General features: G+C 41.6%; 1 protein-coding gene across 9 annotated transcripts in view; it reads right to left on the reverse strand.

Annotated features, from left to right (window-relative positions):
- Positions 1-1,155: 1,155 nt before the first annotated feature.
- Positions 1,156-22,257, reverse strand: part of GPATCH8 (G-patch domain containing 8) — a 95,134-nt gene continuing 74,032 nt past the window's right edge. For 8 of the 9 annotated variants that reach the window (XM_019980810.2, XM_070773617.1, XM_070773616.1 and 5 more), the window contains 3 exons: positions 13,284-13,333; positions 11,998-12,128; positions 1,156-7,298 (listed from right to left, as the gene is read on the reverse strand). In XM_019980810.2, the coding sequence (XP_019836369.2) occupies positions 3,392-7,298; positions 11,998-12,128; positions 13,284-13,333 (4,088 nt within the window). In that variant the 3' untranslated portion in view covers positions 1,156-3,391. The remainder of the gene's footprint in view (positions 7,299-11,997; positions 12,129-13,283; positions 13,334-22,257) is intronic. The other variant, XM_019980811.2, reaches the window with a different exon arrangement.

Raw genomic sequence — 22,257 nt, forward strand, 5'->3', positions numbered from 1 at the left:
TTGACAAGGCCTGAATTAGTCACTGAGGGTGTAGAGGAGGAAGAACTTCCATGTTGCAGCCCAGGCGGCTGAGGCAGGTAGCAGAACCCTTGCTGTAATCAGGCAGCCGCACAGACCTTCACATGGAGGATCTCTACAGGTCAGTCTGCCTCTTTGCTGACACCTTGCCTGCTCAGAACACCACTTTTTTTTTTTTGGGCTGTGCCACAAGACTTGGGGGATCTTAGTTCCCTGACTAGGGACTGAACCCAAGCCATGGTGGTGAAAATGCAGAGTCCCAACCACCAGACGGCCAGGGAATTTCCACTTTTCATTTTCTAACATCCTTTACTTGGGGGCGGGGATTTTGCTATTTTAGAGAAATAGGCAGATCTGAGTTGAGCATCCAACTCAAGGTTCAAGTGGAATAGCTTCTCTTTTCAAGGGGAGAATACAACTGTGTAAGAATAGGAAAATAGAAATAGACATTGTACTGTTCCTTCTTGAAAGGCTGAAGAAGAGAGGAAACGAATTCATCACTACAGGACTATGGTAAGCATTTGATGCACAATCTCCCCTGCCTTTTGCATAAAGAAGAGTAGAGAATTTTATCTGCTCAGTAACAATTAGCACATTCTTCCTTTTACCAGGTAGCTCTCTAGCACTGTACTCATAGTAAAGGGTTGAGAATAACTCAGGACTGGTACTGGAGGACTCAGGACTCTGGCAGGGAAGGCCAGGCAGGTGACTCATTTCAATTGCCCTGAAGTCCACTCAAAAGCCCCCAAATCGGGATTTCCCTGGTAGTCGAGATTAAGATTCCATGCTTCCACTGTAGGGGGCACAGGTTCAATCCCTGGTCAGGGAAAGATCCTGCATGCCACCCAATGCAGCCAAAAAGAAAAACAAATCTGGGAGAGTTGGTGGAAAGGAGATATACATTCCAAGACATCTACGTAAGACTGACAGAAACTTAACCATCACTTCCTCCCACAACACAACGTTTCACCTCTACTTGCACAGACTGAGCTTTGAGAAGCACAATCTAAACATCATAAACAGCTGGTTCATAAGAATCTATCCTTTGACCACTTCATACAAGATGTTATTTGTGACCCATAACTCCATCCCTTCCCCACTCAGTGGATGGGGCAACAATCACGACAGACTCTAAAGTTTCCACAAATCATTGGTTTATTAGAAAGTTCCTTTCCCTAATTTTACAGCGTATATATCTCTATCATATGTGATAAAGTTAAATACAATCTGTTATGCTTGTAAGTAAGGATAGATTATTTTGTTTCTCCTTTTAGTTTTAAAATCACTATTGTGGAAATTAAAGGAAACTGCCCCCAGGAAGGTAGAGAGGCAGCCAGAGTATGGCTCAATCTACAAGCTAATGGGAAGCAGCACAAAAATGTTAATACTGTATTATTTATTTACATGGGCTGAAAGCAAAGAAAAATGAGTCCCTTCACTTCAAACAGATGATTTCATTTTCCAGTGCTATTTATCAAAAAAGTGATGCTTCTGAATCAGATGAGGAGCACTGAACAGGTAGAAGGCTCAACAGAGTCTCTGTTTGCCCAGCACTTGCTTGACATGAACTCAAAGCCTTTCTGTCTTGGACATTGAAGAAGAAAGGCAGAACACGGAGCCCTGGCCCATGTACGTAGGGTTTTGTTTTTCCTGTCAGGTGACCAGCCAACCAATTCTAGCCACAGGAGTAGGTAAGGAAATTCCCAACAGGGAAGTTCTAACTACATCAAAGAAGACGAGATCTACAAGATGAACACCTTTGGGTCATTGTACTCATCAGGACTGAGAGCCAGGTGAAAGGTAAGAAGAGGAGGAAGAGGAATTCAGGTGGTACTGCCTCTGCTAAGTGTCATGAGAGAAAAGAAAAAAGGAATCTTTACTGCCTAAACTAAGCTGGGTAGAGGCATGGAAACTATGAAGCAGAAAAATCTGCAGAATCTAAAAATGTGCTCACCTCAATTAGAGGAGGAAGACCGTCCCAACTCTACCACGCTCCAGTCTACTTCTACTTCAGTTTCTAGCCAACCCAAAAGGCACATGAAAAATTTTTGTCAGAGGGGGCTAAGTACTAGGAAGGCAAATGGACTGCCTGGGACAGGCACCCTGGAAACCCAGGAATCCCCAAGGACAATCACTTTGAATCTCACTGCTTCCAGAGAATAAAGCTCTTGAATCTCTCTCCTCCTCCGTGGGGCCCACCAGTTTCTCTGTATGAAATGGCAAACCACATAAGGGAGACTGTCAAAACTATTCCTCAATACCCCTAGCTGACTGCAGCCCGTTAGTTCAAAACTCCCAGTACTGGCGGCACCACTTACTGCAAATTAGGTCTCAGCAAAAAAAAAAGTTAAGCAATGTTCCTCTTTTTAACATTTTTATGGTTCATAACTTCAAAAAATACATGAACTTGATAAAATATACATGCTTAGTCATTTTTGCATCTAGCAGAAAACAAATACTTTATTTTTTGTTTTGTTTTCATTTGATAACCTTTAAAGTTTCTTAATTCAACTAGGGCAAACATATTTACACAAAGCCACCAGAACAAGGATCACTTAAAGAGCTGGATGTAAAAAATATTATTGCAGTATACTACAAATATGGAACCTTTTTTATATGAGCTACAAAAAGCAGCATTTACGTTTATAGAGTTCAGTGCAATTTTTTACATTAAAAAAATCCTATAAATTAAGAAGGAAACATCAACATGACAGAAGTAAATACACCCTTCGGACACATGAGCTCCTCTCTGTTCCGCAGCTTCTATTCATGATACGATCTTCTTTTCTGGGATATGCAGATGTCTCTTCTGGGATGAGGGACACAAGGACAACAGTGCCAAACGTGTGGCTCTGTTTGTGTGGGAAGTGGATCAAATGACAGCCTGAGTGGCATCTGGTTCCAGGTCAGACTCCCTTTCCACCTCACTCGGGATAAATAAGGTCACCAAGGTCAAAGACACTGAGAAGGCAGGACCGGATGGACAACCCGCCAACCAGAGAGGAGGAAAATGTTTTAAAATTTATACACAGAAGTGCAGAGGATAAAAAGTAGAGGGAGGAGGGGAGTATCTAAACTCGACAGTTTGGGGATGTTGCCGAAGAGGGGTGGGTAGCACTTACTGGTGTTCCCTAGCCTAGAAACACAGGAGAGGGAGGGACAAACAGAAAAGGAAAAAGGGAAAAAAAATCCCTGATAGTAAACCCAAAGCAAACCTCAAATCTAAAACCACCCCTGCAAGCCAAAACTCACTTCTTTGGCTGTCAGACACTGCCCATTCCAGCTTCTACTTGCTGGTATTAATGGCTCGACACCCCAAAGGAAGATGCATGGGTCACCTTCCCTGGCCCTGTCTGGGCTCCTGTCCCCTAACTCATGTGCCATGGCTGGGGGGGTGCTGCAGGTCCTGACCTGAGAAGATGGGGTGAAGTAGTGGGTGAAGGTGGAGGGCAGTTGCAGCTGCTGCAGCAGGCCGGGGAGCCAGCAGGGTAGGGTAGAGGGCAGCGTGTGGAACAGGGTGGAAGGTGAAGGGCCCGGGATGGATGGCTGAGGCAGGAATGATGTGGATGGGGTGGCTAGCCAGAAAGGTGGCGGGATGACCAGGGATGATGGAGTGAGTGAGGTGGGACAAGGAGATGGGGGTCAGGTGGGGCTGGGGGATATGATGCACTTGGGCTAGTGGCTGGGGGTGAGGGTGGGGGTGAATGCCAATGGCAGCGGCAGCTGCTGCGGCATGATGCTGTAGGATGGCATGCTGCACAGTTGTGATGGAGGTGGCAGAGGCCGTGGCCGGCTGCTGAATGTGGATAGGCTGCAAGGCTGGAGTGGCTGGGGCCAGGGCGGCCGAAGCGGGGAAGGCCTTCACCTGCTTGGCCAGAAGCTGCTGCTGGATGTGCTGCTGTGCGGCCTGCTGGAGCTTGCTGTACTTCTCCATCTCCTCGGGAGTGAAGGTGATGGGCTGGCTCTCCAGTGGGGCGAGGGATGCATCCTCGGCTCCATCAACTGACTCAATACTGGGTTCCCCACTGGGCGGTGCGTAACCGGGGAAGGGCTCGAGGTCTGATGCTATAGGCAGCAAGCTGGACTCCACGGGGCCTGGCTGACTGCCACTATCCAGGGACTCAAGGGTGTCCCCGTCGCTGGGGTCAGGGAGGTAGTTATGGGAGATGGATGGGTCCCCAGGATAGCAGTCAGAGTGCACTGGGGTGCCTAGTGGAGCCACAGGGTGATCAGCAGTAGCTTCTTCAGACTTTGGCTCTTCTGGGGGTGGGTCTGATAAGGGGCCAGCTGTCTCCTCTGAGGGGAACTGATGTCCAAATGGAGCATCACTATTCCCTGGAGGCCCTTCTTCTGTCTCTGACTGTTCTTGCTCTTCTCCCCTTTCTAAGCCAGACTCTTCACATTTCTTGGCGTTGGGCTTTCGGGTAGCTGGGAGCTTCCCTATCAGAGGAAGGACAGGCTTGTTGCCAAGAGAAGGGGGGAGCTTGGGTCCAAAATAACCTTGTGGGGGGTCCTTGAGCTTGAGACCGGCTTTATTAGGGGTGGCCAGCACCTCCTCACTCATACTGGGTTTCCTCTCCACTTTCCTTGACTGAATCTTTTCCAGCAGCAGCTTGGCAGTGACAGAGTTCTTGTCTTCAGGGCTGCAGTCACCTTCTGACCCTCTTCCTGGGCCAACGCTGCTGTTCTGGGAGGGTGGGCCTATTCCCTTACCATCATCTCCTCTGCCGTCTTCTTTCTTCTTCTCCCCAGGACCTTCTCCCCGGCCTGATCGGAAGTAATGGGGAGACTGGGAGCGGTAGATTTTAGAGCGAATGAAGTCTCGACGACCAGAACGCCTCTCTTCAGGGCTCTCGTGCCCCCACGATCCCTTCCTGGAGCCTGATCTCTGTGAAGGGCTCCGGGTGCTGCGGCTGCGGTCCCGGCTATAGCTCCGACTCCGCTGCCAGCTGTGGGCTGTGGTGCTGCGGCTTCTCCTTTTGCTCCGGCTGCGACTACAGCTGCTGCTGCGGCTACGGCCCCTGGATCTTGAGCGCTCTCTGGTATGACTCCGAGATCGGCTTCGGGACTGGCTGCCACTGAGGCTATAGTCATCATCAGAAGATGAATATTTGTGCCGCTTGGACCGGTGCTTGGAGCTGGCGTAGTCTGAGTCATCAGAGTCATGGGAGCGCTTGGAGTGCCTTCGTGACCGGTCACTATAGTCACTATAGCTGTCATCAGAGTAACTGTGTTGTCTACTATAGCAGCTCTGGTCTGAAGAAGCATCTGAGCTACTGGAGTAAGAGCGCCGGGAGGAATGGCGAGAGGAATGGTGCCGGCCAGACCGTGAGCGGCTTCGGGAATGCTCACTGCCCGACTCTTCCTCTTCCTCCTCCTCCTCCTCCTCCTCCTCACTGTACTGGGATGGAGACTTCTGGTGCAGCCGGCGTGATGATGCATCATCACTGTCCTCATCTCCACTACTGGGTCGACTTCGATGGCTGGATCGGCTGCTCCGCTTGGTGCCAGCTCTTCGCTGGCAGGATGATGCGGGAGGTTCACCCCTGTGTTTCCTCCCACTATGATCTTGGGCGCTCCCACTGCCTCCGCCTTCATCCTTCTTGCCGCTGCTCCCTTCCTCAGCTGGAAGGGATCTCCGCTGCGAATCATCCTGGGCTCGCCGCCGTCTTCTTGGTGGTGCAGGGCTACCACTACCAGGGGGTTCTGGTTTGGGCCCCCGTTCAGAATCTGCTGGGGCTGATGATTTATTCTTTTTTCGTTTTCGCTTCTTGCGCTTCTTAGACTTCTCCCCAGATTCTGCCTTAGAGCTTTTCTCTTCTGGGTCAGCCCTGTGTTTCCGTTTATGTTTGCTGGATTTTTTGTGCTTCTTTTTCTTTTTGTGTCGGTGGGACTTCCCAGATCGTTCTTTCTTGCTAGGAAGGCTTCTCCCTGTGTCTTCTGTCTCTGATCCATGGCTACCCCCAGGCTCCTGCTTATTTAGGCCGCTACAGGCAGCCCCTGAAGCAGGTGCATCGATTCTGCCTCCTGAAGAATGTTGAACACTCTCTTCCTCCTCCTGGCTTTTATGTAGCTCACTAGGATCAAGGCCTTGGAGATGGTCCTTTGAGGAGCCTCCTATGTCCTTTGGCTTTTCTGTCCCTTTTGCTCTGGCATCTTTGTTCCTTGAAAGCTTGAAGTCAAAATACAAAGGGTTACAACTGTACGAAATGGAGGGTTCTGCCTTCGTGAAAATTAACAGTTCTGATGGCCACTGGAGGGCAGTGCTTTCATCTTTGCTTAAAACCGGAAAGAAAGGACCAGTTGGATGTTTGGGTCCCTCCCGGCTTTCTCTCCCTGCTGGAGTAGCCCGAGAAGTTTCTTTATGAGGGTCAGACTCACACATTTGGATCTCTGAATCCTTCTGACTCTGAATCTCTAAACTATGCTCACTTACATCCCCTCCTGAGGGCTTCTTTGTCTCAGCTTTGCTTCCAGGCTCTGAGGGCTCAGCCGCACTGGTTTCCATTTGCTGTTCGGAGACTTCACTGACTGTCTTTTCCGGTCCTTGGCTTGCTGTCACCTTGATGCAGCCTTTAGGCTTGGGAGAACTACTTTTTTTGCTGTCTAGGGCATTCTTTGGGTGTGTACTATTATCACCTTCCATTTGTTCACTGGCTCTCATAAAGAGCAGAAAAGGAAAATTAGGTTTTACTTTGCAGTGTGCTGGGGGGATGTAGTGGTAATACTCTGGCTCTGTAGCCCCAGCTCCTTCTTCTCGCTTCATTCTTTTTAACTTAGATAATGTTGAGGCAAGGGACCCTCCGTCCTGAGGGTCTTCATCCTCTTTTTTACCATCGAGATTACTGCTACCATCAGAATCTCCCACCTTCTGCAGTCCTTGGTCTGCACCCTTTTCATCAGCTTTTGTTCCATCATCAGAGGTCCCTTCCTCTGCGTGGTCCTTGAAAACTGATGCTATTGATTCGAGTTTGACAGGAGCCTTCTTGGCAAAGGAAAATGACACTCCCAATTTTTGTAGTGGGGTCCCCAGATTATTCTTAATGCCAAAGCTGATGCCTTGAGAGGCTGGCCCAGGAGCCTGTGCCAGCCCAGTGGTATTAGTGATTTGTACTGCAGTGAATGGGCCTCCTTTATCCGTGGAGAATTCAGATCCCAGGCCACAAGCAGCAGCGGTACTTGTGCCACTGTTTGTTGCTGATTCATCCTTCTCATCATCTCCAGCTTCTTCATCTACAGCCACTGTGGTTGGTCTGAACATGGGACCACTTCCAGGTGCACTATACAATGGTTTAGAAAAATGAAAAACAAACAAAAAAACAGGTTTAGGGGTACATTTCATACTATGTTATTTTTTTGGCCGTGCCACAAAGCATGCAGGATCTTAGTTCCCTGAGGAGGGATCAAACCCATGCTCCCTGCAGTGGAGGCACAGAGTCTTAACTGTTGGACCACCAGGGAAGTCCCTCATACTTCTAAAACACTTCTCTCTTATGTTTGACCATTCATCACAGGCAGATCTTAAAGACACTGAATGGTGGTCCTTCCTCAGCACTATGCTAACGGAAGGAACTTGCTCAGTAAGGTAAGGCAAAGTCTCATATTGCTAATCTACCGAGCTACATTCATAGGGATAGACAGTTACTGCTGTTTCTTCCTAAGCTGTCTAAATACTGAGGTTTAACCTCACAACTGAATACACTATCATTACCATCTGGCATAGCCCACCTGTCTTGTATCTGCTCTCAATTTTTACTGTACCATCCTACCCATCATTATGCTACCAAACATATGGCTGAAAATTTATTCCCAAAGGTTGCACAGTTCACCCTTGAATGATATGGGTTTGCAGGTTTGAAATACAAGGGCCCACTTATACAGATTTTTTTTTTTTAGTATATACATGTCACACAATTTGCAGCTGACTGAATCTTTGGATGTGGAACTGCAAATACAGAAGACTGACTATAAAGTTATACACAATTTCTGACTGTGTAGGTGTATGAGTTTGTGTGGGGACTGGAGTCATCAGCACCCCTCACCTCCACATTGTTCAAGGATCAATTGTACTTTGTACAGCTAAAAACCAAACCAAAACAAAAACACAACCCTCGATTTCTTCTCTGCTTTCAGATTTCAATTTTTTAAAATGTGCCTATTCCCTGAGCTGAACACAGTCAGAGACCTCCACTGTGCTACTCTCTGATGGTCTGTGGTTAGGTTAGCATGTCTGTTACAGAAATGAAGAGTCTGTGTCTATCTCCTGGCACCATGTCCAAACATTTGCTTTGGTTTTATGACATCTTCTGGGCACTCCATACAACGATCATGATTCTACCAAGTACTTTCTCAGCTTTGAAAACAGAAACACCAAGGAGCCTCAGAGCCAGTGTTTTAAACTCCTGTCACATCTGAAATTTTTACAGTGTGGGTTATACAGGTATCTCTTAAGCCAAACTCAAGACCTGAAGACAATTATTTGGATGAAATTCTCTTAATCTAAACCCTAACTACTAGTTGTCCTAAACTCAGGGACCAAATATATTCAGATAATATGGTAACCCCTTTGCTATCTGAACTCTTGTTATTGGAAGATGGAACCCACCTGACTAGGGTAGCAAGAGATACTCTCACTGTGTCACAAAATCCACCCCATAGGAAAGAAACCTTCAAACTGAAATAAAAAAGAATTTATTGTGACCTTTTGCTTACTCTTTGCCATGCAACTCCAATATACTATGGGGTCATGCATTACTCCTAGGATGATGAAATATACCTGATGATGGATCAAAACCTTCTTCTATCTTCCCAAGAGTTTACTTGGTCATCTTTTAACTGTTTATTTCTTAAACAGTACTAATGCTGCACAGTTTGATTGAATAAATACATAAAAAAGAACTAAAAGTCACCAATGAAGAAAAACATGTACTAAAATATGTCTGGAACTAAAAAGTGGTCTGGTATATATTTTTAAAGAAAGTATCCTTACAACAAGTCCAAGAGGAATGTATTTATTACATAAAGAACTGCTAAGAAGGAATCAGAATCAGTTTACAGGCATTGTAACTCAGTATTAGAGGTCATGGGTTAATTCTGTTTCAAAACTTACACTATATGTGTTCTCTTCCTTCCTCCTTTTTCCAAAACACAAGAGAAGTTAATAAGTAAACAAGTACCCAAAAATCTAGAAAGGTCACGATCTTGAAAACTCTGGCCTCAACGTCACTGTAAACTTTTAAAAGTCACATAGTTTTTCTTTCCACTGTAACCAGCTCCTCTTGTTCCTGGCCAGCCTTTAAAAACAAACAGAGGGACCTAAATCCTTCAGATTGAGGCACATACCTCATGAATTCTCAGATGCTCAAAGACTAGGTCCATCAAAGACTAGCTGCTTGGGAATGCAGCCCTAGGTGGGGCTAAGGGGGGCTAATTCCACCTAAGGCTAAATACCAGCCCCATACTTATCATCAAGAACCATGAAGGAACATTAAAAACAATACTCAAGAAGGCAGGAATCTGTAGAGAAATAAATAGAATCTCCTAGGCTTTATTGCTTATTACTAACTAACAGAAGCAGAAGATATTAAGAAGAGGTGGCAAGAATACACAGAAGAACTGTACAAAAAAGATCTTCATGACCAAGATAATCACGATGGTATGATCACTCACCTAGAGCCAGACATCCTGGAATGTGAAGTCAAGTGGGCCTTAGAAAACATCACTACGAACAAAGCTAGCGGAGATGATGGAATTCCAGTTAAGCTATTTCAAATCCTGAAAGATGATGCTGTGAACGTGCTGCACTCAATATGCCAGCAAATTTGGAAAACTCAGCAGTGGCCACAGGACTGGAAAAGGTCCGTTTTCATTCCAATCCCAAAGAAAGGCAATGCCAAAGAATGCTCAAACTACCGCACAATTGCACTCATCTCACACACTAGTAAAGTAATGCTCAAAATTCTCCAAGCCAGGCTTCAGCAATATGTGAACCGTGAACTTCCAGATGTTCAAGCTGGTTTTAGAAAAGGCAGAGGAACCAGAGATCAAATTGCCAACATCTGCTGGATCATCGAAAAAGCAAGAGAGTTCCAGAAAAACATCTATTTCTGCTTTATTGACTATGCCAAAGCCTTTGACTGGGTGGATCACAATAAACTGCGGAAAATTCTGAATGAGATGGGAATACCAGACCACTTGACCTGCCACCTGAGAAACCTATATGCAGGTCAGGAAGCAACAGTTAGAACTGGACATGGAACAACAGACTGTTTCCAAATAGGAAAAGGAGGACGTCAAGGCTGTATATTGTCACCCTGCTTATTTAACTTATATGCAGAGTACATCATGAGAAACGCTGGGCTGGAAGAAGCACAAGCTGGAATTAAGATTGCCGGGAGGAATACCAATAACCTCAGATATGCAGATGACACCACCCTTAAGGCAGAAACTGAAGAGGAACTAAAAAGCCTCTTGATGAAAGTGAAAGTGGAGAGTGAAAAGGTTGGCTTAAAGCTCAACATTCAGAAAGCGAAGATGATGGCATCTGGTCCCATTACTTCATGGCAAATAGATGGGGAAACAGTGGAAACAGTGCCAGACTTTATTTTTTGGGGCTCCAAAATCACTGCAGATGGAGACTGCAGCCATGAAATTAAAAGACTCTTACTCCTTGGAAGGAAAGTTATGACCAACCTAGATAGCATATTCAAAAGCAGAGACATTACTTTGCCAACAAAGGTCCGTCTAGTCAAGGTTATAGTTTTTCCTGTGGTCATGTATGGATGTGAGAGTTGGACTGTGAAGAAAGCTGAGCGCTGAAGAATTGATGCTTTTGAACTGTGGTGTTGGAGAAGACTCTTGACAGTCCCTTGGACTGCAAGCAGATCCAACCAGTCCATTCTGAAGGAGATCAGCCCTGGGTGTTCTTTGGAAGGAATGATGCTAAAGCTGAAACTCCAGTACTTTGGCCACCTCATGCGAAGAGTTGACTCATTGGAAAAGGCTCTGATGCTGGGAGGGATTGCGGGCAGGAGGAAAAGGGGACGACAGAGGATGAGATGGCTGGATGGCATCACCAACTCGATGGACCTAAGTTTGAGTGAACTCCGGGAGTTGGTGATGGACAGGGAGGCCTGGTGTGCTGCGCGATTCACGGGGTTGCAAGGAGTCGGACACGACTCAGCGACTGAACTGAACTGAACTGACTGAACTCTACACAGTTAAAACACTGAAATCTGCTCCAGTAGAATACTGTAAGGTATGTGCTTTTCTACATAAGAATAATATGGGAGGGGAATTCCCTGGTGTGGTTAGGACTTGGCGATTTCACTGCCATGGCTCGGGGTTCAATCCCTGGTTGGGCACTGAGATCCCTCAAGCAGAGAGGCAAGGAAAGATGGAGAATGGGAATAATATTTGCATAATTTACTGATTTACTGAGGATCTTCTATGTGCTAGAATTCTTTTGTAAGCACTTTGATATAACAACTTAATGACTTCTCACAAGAACTGTAAGAATTAAGTTATTATCATTTCCATCTTACAGATAAGGAAACTGAGGCATAGAGCTTAGATAATTAAGGTCACACAGATCATAGGTTTATGGCCTCAGGAGCATATATTCTTCTTCTTTTTTTTAATTTGGCTGTGTTGGGTCTTAGTTGCAGCATGTAGGCTCAACTGCTCTGATCCATGTGGGATTTTAGTTCCCTCTATCAGGGATCGAACCCACATCCCCTACACTGCAAGGCAGATGGTCCCTTAACCACTGGCCCATCAGGGAAGTTCCAGGAGTGCATATTCTTAATCAGTATATTATACTCCAAGTATAGATATTCTTTTAGCTTGAAAGAAGATCTATTTAAAATTTAAGGATTATATGTCAATTATACCTTAATTTTTTAAGAAAAGGATTATTAAATTCTTAAATCTTAAAAATTATTAATTATTTGTAAGCCCTCAGAGAGACAGTGTCCTCACCATTCAGCTTGTTTTCTTTGCTCTGCCAACTCGTGGAGCCGCCGTAGGGCTTTCTCCTGTTTCTTCTCATCCTTGCGGGATCTTGAGGAGACATTTCGAGCAAACTCTCTCTGCTTGAGATCTTTCAATCTCTGAGGTAACAAAAGAAAGGAACAGGGAGTGGGTGATTTAGAATAACTTGGGGATCCTGAAAGCAAGGCCTTCAGAATTTTTATCCATAATCAATGGTTTTAGCATAGTGTAGAATATACATTGTTGTACTCTTATGGTAATTGAAAACACAATGGCTGATTACTCTGGGTAAAGCACCTGGAGTATCTGCATTCCTAATTAGGACAGCATACCATTTGCTTTATTGGCCAAAATTAAATAATTTCAGAAGCAACAAACAAATTTTAGAACACTAGGAGAAAAGAAAAGGGACTATTCAATCACCTGCTCTTTCAGGATGCAAAACTAGACAAATAGAATATGAGTTAAACTGTAATAACACAAGCCAAAGAGAACAGAAAGGGGTTAAGCCAGTACAGAAAATTACCCAGGTGTAAGATCTTAAAAAGCAATGTACAGCTTACATGGGAAGGTTATCTGAATCAGACTAACAAATAGAAAGCCTACTTTGCTTTCCCCATTAAAAGGTGCTATTCTTTTCATCATGAACAGTTTTCCTGTGAATTAATCAAACCGTCTTCCAATGCTTGCATGTTCAGAGCTCACCAGTCTGACCACTTTCATCTGGTCAGTCTGCTGAAATTACAAAGTAATAGGTGTGGCTTTTCATTCCTTCATGGCCCCAAGAGGAACAACCAGGGAATGAGATGGGAGAATAGATAAGCCAAAGAATTTATTACTTAAAATCCTGATGAAAGAATGGGTCTTTTATTCTCAGAAGATACTATACATAATTATCCTTAAAACAAAAACAACAACCAAAAAATAACAACAGTGTTATGACACACTGATGACAAGAATCCAGACATATCTATCTGCAATGAAGACAGAACTAAAATCAGTTTCAACATACTAGAGAATATAAAAGCAAACAAACCAAAACAAAACACATACATTAACCTATGCTTTTTACAACAGCACTGAGAAAAGGAATTTGACCCAATATAAAGTGGACATTGCTTTGTGGAAAGGCATGATGCTGAACAGACAGAGGAATTTTCTTATCTAATATTTATGAAATGTGTTTTGAGTATTTTTGAATTGGGAGAGGGAAAGGGTGGAAAGACACACACAGAAAAAGATATACAGCTAAAGACACTAGTAGAAAAACTCACTCTTGTGATCTGGGCTTCCAAATTAGAAGGATTTGCTTTCAATACATCAGCTGAAAATGTCACATCACAAAGAAAAAAAAAAGTAAAAAATAAAACAAGAGTGGAAGAGAAAAAAAATAAAGCAAGCATTACTACACAAGCTCTCTTAGTGACTGCAAACTATTATACTGAACAATCAGGGACAAAGCCATCAACTCTAAAACGTTTGAGGAGAGGGAAGCACCTGCACAAAACATGTATGTGTACATACACAGACTGACACAGTAATAATCCCTTCTAGATAAATGGAACTGTCTCCATTCCTTTAGGAAAAATGGTTACAGAACTTCAGGAGAGACCACTGCGGTCTATGAGTAGTTAGTCTTATTTACCTTTATTTGGGGGATGTTCAAGTAACCGACGGCTGGCAAAATTGTTTTACTGAGGCTGGCTACTCAGAATTAAGCTTTTTATAAAAAACACTTCAAGATGAAGGAGCAACTATTTTAAATAAACATGAATTCCAAATTCCTCCTTCCAAGGAGAATGGGGCATGGAGAGTCTATCAGGTCTACTGAATGATTATTTTAGGCCACAAACCTAGTTTTTTTCCTGACCCAAACACTTAACAGGCTCTCTGGCCAAGATAAATAAAATGTCATATTTCTTCTCATTTCTACTGTTTTTTCTCCAGCCACCTCATAGGCCTGGAAAAATCTCCCCACACCCAGTCATTCCTTTCCGTCTTACACTTTTAGGAGTTATTTCCCAAACTAAAGGACCCTGTCTAAAAGAATGAGCATTTTATCAAAGTCTTGAGTCTCCAGGCCAAGTCAATGATTTCCAGTCATTCAGCAGCCACTTGGTACAAACTTGAAGTTGAAGGGACAGACTATTTCCACATCATCCTGAAGACCTCCCATCTCAAATTCCCACCCACCACAATAATTAGAAGTAGGGAAGGAAGAAAATAGGATGATATCAATAAAACAAGTGCAAATTCCAATCCTATACAAGATATAGGCAACACTCCTATATCACCTCTATAAACTCTATGGTCAAGTCTGGGGTTTTAAAAAGAGAATTTGGAACCCTAGAATTTAACTCAAATCTTAAAGACAAGACTTGGCAACTTTCCCAAACCCAAAATGTCTATTTGAGGTCTCTCTTAGATAAGGGTGTTCCAATGGTAAAAATGGATTCCTAAACCCAAGTCTCTTCTTTCTATTCAAGGTCAAACTGAATTCCCCTCACAAAGTTTCTATTGATCTCTACATAAGATGGGATTCTTTTTCTTTCTGAGCTGTCTTACTAGCACTTTGTTACAGTGCTCACCTAGCAACCATCATTTTGTCTGACTACTTATTCCTGTCTTTCAGAAGGGCAGTATGTATAAAATTTCAGTTTCACCTCTCTGAACTCAAAATCCCTCATTAGAAAAACAGGGTTATATAGCAATAGATTAACAAGATTAAGTGTCAAAATAAATACATGTAAAGCATTTTTTATATCTAAATGGTTCAATTCTGCCCCTTCCCCTGTATTTGGGGCAGGAACTTTGGCTTATCTTTATAATCAACCCTGCATTGTTAAGGAGCAGCACTAAACCCACAGACTGCATCTGGTAAGTGGCTGGTGAATAATATGGCTTAAAACACTGGATCCTTGATTTTCAACAATTTCTTTTTGTTATCATCCGTAGGAAAGTTTGGTAAGAAATATTTTCCTATATTTACTAGTGACATATGCTAAGTCACTTCAGCCGTGTCCGACTCTGTGCGACCCCACAGACGGCAGCCCACCAGGCTCCCCCGTCCCTGGGATTCTCCAGGCAAGAACACTGGAGTGGGTTGCCATTTCCTTCTCCAATGCATGAAAGTGCAAAGTGAAAGTGAAGTCGCTCAGTCGTGTCCGACCCTCAGTGACCCCATGGACTGCAGCCCACCAGGCTCCTCCATCCATGGGATTTTCCAGGCAAGAGTACTGGAGTGGGGTGCCATTGCCTTCTCCGGCTAGAGACACAGTCAAGTTAAATAACATAGTTTTCCTAGGTATTACTATTATATAGTAAGGAAGTCTTACTCTTTTTTTGTCCGGACACACTGCTTGGCATGTAGGTTAAGTTCCCCAGTCAGGGTTGAATCCAGGCACTGGCAGTGAAAGTGCTGAGTCCTAACCACCGCATTGCCAGGGAATTCTCATAAATCTCGTTCTTTAGAGAACCAAAAGGTCAGAATTTTAAGCCCCTTAACTTCTGAACAGAATTGGACCAATGGCAAAAAAAGTACTGACCAGAAACTTCTCAATTTCCAATCTAAAAAGTAATTTTTTTTTATAAAGGTATAAGACCCTAATTCAGAGTCAGTTTTCCGAAGTTGCCTATTTTATTTCAAAAGGCTACCAAGCTTAGCTCATTTGTCACTGAATACCCACATGAAATTCTCCCTGTGACCTGTACTTTTACTTTCCACTTGAATTCTGAGGGGAACTAAACTTTAGATAACCTTTTCTAAACAAGAATAAAAGAGCAACATATCTGTCTGTCAAAGAAGACAGAGTTCCAGTAAGGAAATCAAAAAGTACAGATGTGTCATCAATCCAAAACTATTTTCAAAGGCTGAGCAAATTCCATACTGTACACACAAAGTCAAGTTAAAACCTTCAAACCAGCACACTGTCTAATGTGAATGGATCTAATTAATCATTTAGGTGACTCCAAAGCTACTATGTCCTATATATTATCTCTGAAAATTATAAAGTATAATTTCTGAAGAAAGTTGCTAATAAATTTACGTATTTATTCAACTATTAATGTTTATTAATATAAATTTAAGCCATATAACACAATTTTAGCTGGAAAATATCTGATTCAAAGGAAAGGAGACCAAACCCCATTCATAATGAAAGGGTTTGAAGATCCTGTTTTTCTAAAAAATCAACAACAAATGTCCAAAAAAGTATACACACTTGTGGCAGGAAACATAATTTCTCATTGATTTCAATCACATGGTAGCTGGCATTTCCATTAAATTTCCCAAAAGACCAGTAGAGGGACGAACTTAACAAATAACCCAGCACTTAAAATATCCATCCACAGTTGGGCTAAAGACCACTTCAAATGTAAATGACATTTCCAGTTCTTAAAACCGGCTAAACCGCAGTGTACTGGCAGAAAAATATCTGCTCCAGACACAAAATCCTGCTCTACCTTTCAACTCTGAACAATTAAACCAAGGAACTGAGAATCTGGTATATCTTACCAGGTTTTTGGTGCAGATGATAAGCTTGCCCACGTTATTAATAATGTGGAGTGTCAACAGTAAGGAGTGGTGATGTATGCGAGCCAGGAATGAATGAGCCACAGACTTCTGCACACTGTTTTCCCTACCAACAAAAGATAGTAACGACCTCAATCTAATAAAATACTTTTAATATCTTTTGATGCTACACTTCTCTCTTGAACCACAACAAAATTTGATGCTAGAAGCTTATATTTGATTGAGTATACTTCACTAGGAATAAATCTATTATCTTTCTCAAGTATTTAAAATTATTGCACTTTAAATAATAAAACCGTTATTTCCATGTGAAGAGAATTTCAGGTATTAGAAAATAGGCAGAGAGTATTTTCTATTGCCACTAAACATCCTATGTTCCAATACACATGCAATTCTAAAGAGAAACTGAATTCTATCTCTTTGGGGTCAGAAGATTATCTGTGATTTCTTTCTCTCACCAGACAGCAATCCCTCTCTCCAAGGAGACAGACTGCTCTTAGTCTTCCTTCATAACTAACCCTCCAACACACACACCTTATCTATGGTACAGGAGACTTCATGAACGGAGATGGAAAATAGTGAGCAAAGAAGCAGTGGTTGTTTATAACTCAATCTGTTTTTCTGCCCAAACATAATCCAGCCTTTTTTGAGCTTCAACTACTCCCTTTCCATTATGTCAACGATCCCACATACCCCTAAATCCATGGCTTTTCTCCCCACTGTTCCCAGCCTCTCTCCAATGACAGAACATTAATGAGGAATGTCTCTCCTCTCCCAAACCGGAGCAGTCATGCTGCAGTTACTTGGCCAATTCAAGATTCAGTGTGTGTGATGCCTCTGGATGAGCCAGTCCAGGAAATCACTGTGCAGTGAGGGAGGGAAAAGACTAGCAGAGAACACAGAGAGCCTCAGCAGTAAACCACTCAGGGAAAAAAGATTCGAGTTGAAAGATTAAGGAAATCCAAGTTACTGGGCATTAGGTGTAAATTCTTTTAGCACGTGCATATCAGTAAGTGATGAAAATGAGTTTTATTCAGTAACATAGAAACCCAAATGTTTTGTAACAGAAAACTAAAACTAATGCTGATTACAGATACTGAAAAAAGTCAGAGGGGAAATAGACAAGTATACATTTTTTGGGGCTAAGTAACTGTAATTCTAATTAGTGATTTATGGCAATACTTTATTTGTGCACAATTACTCTGAAACACAATAACTTAATATCATTTGGTGAATGTCAAATTAATCTGTCATAAAATCACTGCATTATATTTATGTTCTGAAATTCAGCAAAAACCTTAAAAGTATGGTATGAATAGCATCATGCATATACTGCTTTAAGGTATTTTCCACACATCCATACCTAAACATACACACACATATCTATGTACATGAAGTCACCATCATCACTACTAAAAGTTAACTTTGATAATGAAGTTTTTAAAAATAATTCTATTAATATGTATTTCATATATCATAAAATTAATCCATTTAAAGTGTAAAATTTAGTGGGTTTATTAGTATATTTTCAGAGTTGTACCACCAGCAGCACTAATTTTAGAATATTTCCATTATCCCCAAAGGAAAACCCAACCATTAGCATTCATTCCTCACTGTCCCTTGCTACCCAATGTGTGGAAACCTGAACTGTATTCTCCATAGATTTGCTTATTCTAAGCTTTTCATATAAACAAAATCATACAATATAAGGTTTTTTTGTGACTGGCTTCTTCCACTTAGCATAATATTTTCAAGATTCATGCATGCTGTATTTATCAGTAAGTCATTCTATTTTATTGCTGAATAACATTTCATTGTATGACTGCCACATCTTGTATATCCATCACTTAATGGATATTTCAGTTGTTTCCTCTTTTGGGTCACGATGAATAGTGTTGCTGTAAACAAACCTGTACAAGTTTTCATGTGGACCTGTTTTTATTTCTCTTGAGTATATATCGGTCATATGGTAGCTTTATATTTAACATTCTGAGGAACTATCAAGTGTTTTCCACAGGGGCTGCACCATTTTATTACCCCTCTAGCAGTGTAGAAAAGTTCTAATTTCTCCATATCTTCTCTAGCGCTTACTGAATTTCTTTCATTTTGGCAACCTAAGTAGGTGTGAAATGGTATACCATTGTGGTTTTGCAGATAACAAGTTTTAAGAATATCTATGTAATCCTTGAGATCATATCTGAAAACAAAGATTTGCCCTCTATGTAAAATTTGAAGGAGCATAATTCAGAAGAGCTGCTTAGGCCCAAAGCAAATGAAACAGCAACATCCTAGTTCAGAGTTCTCTTTTCAGTAATATTGTTCATAAACTTATCATTCCTGAAGTTGCTTTAACTTTTGAGATTACAACAGAACATATAGCCTGATATGCCAGAATCTCCCATGGTGCACCACTGTGAAGAATGTATGTGTACACGAGCAGAAAACCAGTTGAAAGCTACAGAATGTAAATAAGGCAGAATCACTTTTATTCACTTTGGAACTGAGTGCCAAAAGGAAGAACAGAGTTAGAAATACATACTAACAGTATTAAAGTATAGGGTTTACCAGCAACCTTAGCTCCGAAAAGGTCTGCTTAGGGTTACCCCTGATCACAAAAGCAGACGGTTTCCCTGAACAGACACAGAGTTTTCCAAGATTAACTATGCTGTGATAGCAGGGTGTAAGGAGTCTATTTTCAACAAAAGCAGAGGTGGTGGGTAAGATTTAACAGGTGAAAAGGCTCAAATCATGCTCAATTTTTAGGAGACTGGCCAAATGAAGTCATTCTTTTATTAACTAAAACAGTCCCAAAGAAAATGGCATCCACAGCAATACAAAACACAACCGAACCTAAAATTTTCACCTCTCTGCTGTAGGTTATTAAATTACAACTACAATATGCTTAAGTTCTGAGATACATTCCTCTCTCATCACATTTGCTTTTGCTTCTCAGAGAAAAATCTCTTCAGAAGTGAACTGTGCTCTTTAAGTCAGTATTTATAAAGCTTTGGCATTCATAAATACTTTATGATTTTCTTAACCTTTTTCACATTTTTACAATAATCAATTTATTATTTTTCTAATTTATAATTTTCTATCAACACTTCAAATATACAGCAGCTATGAAATATCTTCATAGTAGCTAATCTTAGTGGTTTCACTTAGAATGATCTTTTTCATTTTACTTTAGTCCGAGAATTATCTTTTCTCACCTTGCCTTTTTAGTTTTGTTTTTATTGATACTTTTCTGTGTCCCATCCACTGTGACCCCTGCACTGAACATCGTAAGTTGCACTGAAAAAGGAATATAGTTACATTTCAAATCTGCAGTGGTCTTGCCAGAGGTTCAACTGGCTTTGGTATGCTTACTGTCCTGATGTAGGAAGTGCCAAGCATAGAGGATTGAATGTATCTTGGCAAAAACTGGACAAGTAGTGAAATTTCAAGTGGAGAGTACACTAAACTTGAATGAAGCCCATGTGAAGTCCAAAAATGATCATTCCTTCCATCACCAAACAATTTCTCAAAATACTTCAATTCAGAACCTATTTTATTTTTGAGAGGCGAGGAAAACTCTGAACATTTCTGTTTTTTGGTACACATTACCAGGTGCTATAGTTAACTAAGAGCAAGCAATGCTGTCAGAAAGTCAACAGTTTAGACAAAGTTAATTTAAATCATGTAGTAGTTAGAGATTCTACTCTGTATAGTTCAGAATAGAGAAGTCACTAATACCTGTTACAGGCTTAAATGGTTTAGTAATTTAATTTAGTTCAGTCATTTACAAAATCCAGGAAACCATTATTTTTACAGCTAAAATAGACCTTGGTATTTCTTTTTTTTAAAAAAAGTAGAACAGTACAGGGGTTTTCATACTGAAGCTATTTTAGCAGGAAGAAGAGGCAGGCTGAAAGCATTCTTTACTCTGATGGAGATATTGATTCTATGAACAAGTTCAAGCAATTTCTCAAGGTTGCTTTACAGTACCAGATTTTGATAACTGGATCGTACTACCACATGGTTTTGAAACTGCAAGGAAGTTATACAAACACTAACTAAGCAGGAACAAGCAGGCGTCTTTTCAATGTGCTACTTTCCTAGCATCAACTACAACCTGTGGAAGCTTGTTGGAGGTGAGGGAAAGGTATAGTCCTGAGTCACAAACTTAAAAATGTTTATAGCGGGATTTGGCAGGTAACACAGGTTGGTGTAAGAGAGAAGATGAAGTGGAAATCATATATATATAATTGGAGAAGGAGCACATGCATTTCTAAAGAGAAGGTAAGCTTTCAGCTTTAGCCAACTGTTATGTTGATTATGTAGGCCCAATGTTCTCAGAAGCTTCAATTTTTCAAGATAAATCAAAACCTGAATTATGTAACATCTCATTTAAAAATGTTGGGAATCAACTGAAATTAAAGGAGAAAAAACTACCACCACAAATACCAGACAAACACAGTTGATCCTTGAATAACATGGGTTTGAATTGTGTAGATCCACTGATATGTGGATTTTTTTCAATAGTAAATACTACAGTACTATATGACAGGATTTTCTTCAATAGTAAATACTACAGTACAATAATAAACATTACAGTACTACAGATCTGGGGTTGGTTGAATCCACAGATATGGAACCATCGAGAGGGAGAGAAATCTCAGATACGAAGGGCCAACAACAAATCATACTCAGATTTTCGACTGAATGGAGGGTTGGCACCCCTAACCCCATGTTGTTCAAGGGTCAACTGTGCATGCATCTGGGGGAATTTGTGATCTCTAGTTTATGTACTGGAAGCTAGTGAGGAGGGCCCCTTAGTGGCACAAATAAAAGAGTAAGACTGGAAGAATCCTGAATGAGTAACAAGACACTAAGAAAGCAAAACTAAAACACATCAGTGTTAAAATAATGCACCGACCACTGTGCTGCTACAAATTTACCTATGGGAAAGAGATTATTCTTTGGAGTTTGGAATTTAAATCTTGCAAGGCTAAAGAAAATGGTTTCTACTGTATATCCATTAGCAGATATGTGTTTTTAAAAGCTATGTAAAATAAAAAGGCACAGAGGTAGAGATGGAAAAATGTTTTGCTTCACAGTCAACTTTAACTTTTGTAACTAAGCCAACAAAGGTAGAAGATGAATACTAACGTTTATTGAACACTCAGGCATATGAAACTTATATAAAAATGCATCACAGATTGGATTACCTCTTAAGAAAAGGAAGGCTTACCCTTGGAGATCTCAAAATGTACAAAATTATCACTATTAAAGAGTGTTAAACTGCTAAAAACAGCCAAAATGTCTAATTAGGATTTTCATCTCTGAAAATCAAGCTGGGTCTTAATACTTGCATATTAATGACTCTCTTCACAAGATATCTCAGAAAACTGAGAAAAACTAGTGAATAGTGAGATGTACATAGCACCAAGGAGGTGGGGAGGATTACAAAAATCACCACAAATGAAGGTGACCAAATAGATCCTTTTTGAGACATTGTGTGTGTGTGCTCGCAAAATTGCTTCAGTCGTCTCTAACTCTTCACGACCCTATGGACTACAGCCCACAAGGCTCCTCTGCTCATGGGATTCTCCAGGCAAGAATACTGGAGTGGACAGCCATTCTTCTCCAGAGGATCTTCCCAACCCAAGGATCAAACCCGTGTCTCTTATGTCTCCTGCATTGGCAGGCAGGTTCTTAACCACTAGTGATTATTT

The sequence above is a fragment of the Bos indicus genome, chromosome 19, assembly GCF_029378745.1.
Source record: "Bos indicus isolate NIAB-ARS_2022 breed Sahiwal x Tharparkar chromosome 19, NIAB-ARS_B.indTharparkar_mat_pri_1.0, whole genome shotgun sequence".
Taxonomy (NCBI): domain Eukaryota; kingdom Metazoa; phylum Chordata; class Mammalia; order Artiodactyla; family Bovidae; genus Bos; species Bos indicus.